General features: G+C 42.3%; 1 protein-coding gene across 1 annotated transcript; it reads right to left on the reverse strand.

Annotated features, from left to right (window-relative positions):
* Positions 1-574: 574 nt before the first annotated feature.
* On the reverse strand, positions 575-2,837 carry LOC104963266 (bifunctional heparan sulfate N-deacetylase/N-sulfotransferase 2-like; the record flags this gene model as incomplete). The annotated part of the gene is made up of 5 exons (XM_010791834.1): positions 575-964; positions 1,620-1,743; positions 1,827-1,923; positions 2,033-2,215; positions 2,709-2,837. Coding segments are annotated over 5 exons (762 nt in total), but the record flags the coding sequence as incomplete, so codon positions are not given.
* Between the last annotated feature and the right edge of the window lie 614 nt (positions 2,838-3,451).

Consider the following 3,451-nt stretch of genomic DNA (forward strand, 5'->3'; position numbering starts at 1 on the left):
TGGAAAAAATATGAATGCCGCTTCCGGTAAACACGGGAACAAAAGTGGCGTAGTTTGTGATGACCGGTCTCTTGTTCTCAAAGCCACGGAGGGAGAACCATGCGACAGTGTGTGTGAGGCTCCGGAGACGCCGTTGGTATGTTTCTCCGGTGTAATTGTGTTTATGTACTTGATCTGTTGTCTCACTTTGCGAGAGTGCTATTGCGCAATCGTCTGCTTTTACGCAGCGCGGTCTGCCTGTGCTCCGTTGTTTGCTGTGTAATATAGAGCCTGTGCTCCGTTTGTTTGCTGTGTAATTTAGACAGCGCAGGTGTTCAGATGAGGTTTTCTTTGGTGCTTTTTCCAGTTTAGAGATAAACACTCTGATTAATTCATTTAAGCTAATGATGTGGTTTTAAAATAACAATTTATCCTTTTTATTAAAACATGGTTTGTGTTATTATTGAGAATGCAGTTAGGCCTGCAAAATGTTTAACATTGGTTTGTCCTTTTGTGTTTTGAAGGTTTTCAACCTGATTAAATTATTGGAGCTGTCTTAAATAAAGAAAGACAAAAAGAACAAAATTTGAGTTGTCCAAGTGTCCTCTGTTGCCCTCCAGCCTCTCAAGTCAGGCTAAATCACTGATACAGGCCAAAACCCTGAAGGACTTGACACACACAGTGGGTGTCAGGACCCTGCACAGTGGGACACACAGTGAATGTCAGGACCCTGCACAGTGGGACACACAGTGAGTGTCAGGACCCTGCACAGTGGGTGTCAGGGCCCTGCTGAGTGTGTGCTGGTCTCACCTGGTACCAGGAGTAGGCCCTGTCTGCCGGGTTGATGAGCACAGCCAGGATCTTGGCTCTGGGCAGCAGCGCAGCAGCTCTCTTAGGAGCCGCCTCTGTGTCAAAGTAGTTGGCACTCTTTTCAAACATGAAATCTGTGCTGACATTGGAAGGGAATGGGAAGAAGTCCATGTACCTGAGGATCGGAAAATAAAACCAGTACCAGTCAGCTTGTGTCTAAATTAGTACTTAAATCCCCTGGCCTTTTGTTCCCGTTATCTTTCACTGTTACCGTTTGAATCACAAAAAGAGCAGATGTCACACTGAATAATGATTACAACTCATTTCAAATACTGAACAAATATCCTCTTGTTGGAAGCTGCACTAATCTGGAATTTTGTATAACGTACGTAAGCCCATTTTTATAGTGTAGCCGCTCACAAAGATCCCTTCCCTGCATATGGGGAGGATGAGTGATCACACATTGACGTTGACATACATTCAGTAAATGTCAGGTAAGTACAACATTAATGGAAATGAAGGAATCAAATAAACTTGTACTTTCACACATGTACAATTGTACAAATGCACAATACAGCACACAGAGTGAAATTCAGACTAGCAGTATTAGGAGCAGTGGGCAGATACTGTACAGTGCCCAGGGAGAAGTGTGGGGGTCAAGGGTCTTGCACAAGAGAAAACAATAAGATAAACTAAACTGAACCTAAGAAAATAAGACCTATAAAGTTTTAAAGTAAAAAAGGAATTCAAATTCTAGTCATATTGTGTCCAGTTTGTCACCACGTTTATGGGACTTTGTGAAGACAGTGTTTACGGTACTCCTGTGTTACCAGTCAATCCCGTTGTCATAGTTTGCTCCACTGAAGAACTGGATCTCCTCAAAGGTGTTGGGGCTGGGAAAGGAGCTGGTGACTGCTGGGTGGAGGCTCAGGAAGGAATGAAGCGCTGTAGTGCCTTGAGGAAAGAAGACATTTAGAATAGCAAAGACATAGATATATTGACTAAGGTAAAGATGAAAAGCAGACAGAGTGCGCTACCTGTTTTCTGTGGTCCAATGACGAGAAACTTGGGCAGTCGGTCACAAGTCTTTTCTTTAGACCAGATATCTTTGTGTCTCTTATCATGACAAGGGTTCTGAAAAATATTCATGGTAATGCTTTTATTTCGAAGTACCTGCTATATTCAGTTTTCACACGTCTGCAAAAAACATGAGCTTGAAAAATAACTAAATCAAGATTCTGACCTGCCAGAGAGGGTCTCTCTCCTCGGGGAAAATCTGGAAGTATTTCTCGGCCAGGTGGACGGGGGGCAGCGTCTGCAGCTGGAGGTTGGTCCAACACTGGACAAACTTCACAAGAGACTCAAAGGTGTAGAGACCCAGCCGGTCATTGCCGTAGTTGGACAGGTGGGTCATGAAGATGCTGATCTAGATTGGGCAGGCACAAAGTCATCCGTTATTGTTTCAAAGACACAGGTAGCAGAAAAATGATAATGATTTAAATCACACTAGAAGTATAGGAATAACTCTTAACATGCATAATATCCTATTACAATGTTCTTTTAAAACATTTGAAACAAGATAGAACCACAAAAACAATGTGTGTGTTTTGGTTAAATGCATATTTATTTAACCTGACTGATATACATTTTCTTCTCACACACGGAGACACACACACTAATGGAGGTATTGGAGACACATGCTCAATATGTTACTAATATAAATGAGAGCTCCAAAAGAAAAGAAAAAAACATGCACACTATTGCTGTTGGTAATCTCTATTGGTCCTAAAGTCAAGTCCCCTCCCAAAACTGCTCTTTTCCCTCATGTCTCAAGTCAAGTAAATAGCTGCGATAGAAAAGGAAGAGTGACGACTCGGGCAGAGGATGAGAGTGTGATGTGCACCGCTCTGGTTGCGTACAGGGTTGAGGAGGACGGTGAGGAAGAGCTCTCCTCCTCTGATGCTCTTGTCCAGCTCCTTGGAGCCTCCTGGGTATTCGTTGTAGAAGATGGTATGGGTGAACAGCCCACAGGTCTGCCTGGGCAGCACCTGAACACAAACACAGGATGTTGGCTATTTAGTGCTAATGTGGTTTTGTTGGCATTTTTACAAACTGGTGACATTGTAGCTTTGTAATCAAACAGAAGTCTAATGGACTTTTGGATCAATAGGAACAGCCAGAGCCTGATCCATGTTAACCCTTTGAATGTTTGCTCTTGATTCTGCTCTCAAATGTCCCATTGCACTCAAATAAATAACAGTAGCACTGCACAGTGTTTAGAATAAAGAACTAGCACTGTATGATGTACAGTGCTTCTCCTAGGTTTACTGCATTGGGAGGGTGCTGCCTGAGGGGGGGTGGCATTGGGATATACAGTGGGGCAAAAAAGTATTTAGTCAGCCACTAATTGTGCAAGTTCTCCCACTTAAAAAGATGAGATAGGCCTGTAATTGTCATCCTAGGTATACCTCAACTATGAGAGACAAAATGAGAAAAAAAAAAATCCAGAAAATCACATTGTCTGAATTTTTGAAGAATTATTTGCAAATGATGGTGGAAAATAAGTATTTGGTCAATAACAAAAGTTCATCTCAATACTTTGTTATATACCCTTTGTTGGCAATGACAGAGGTCAAACGTTTTCTGTAAGTCTTCAAAAGGT

This window comes from Notothenia coriiceps, unplaced genomic scaffold, assembly GCF_000735185.1.
Source record: "Notothenia coriiceps isolate Sejong01 unplaced genomic scaffold, NC01 NC01_scaffold00035920, whole genome shotgun sequence".
NCBI lineage: Eukaryota > Metazoa > Chordata > Actinopteri > Perciformes > Nototheniidae > Notothenia > Notothenia coriiceps.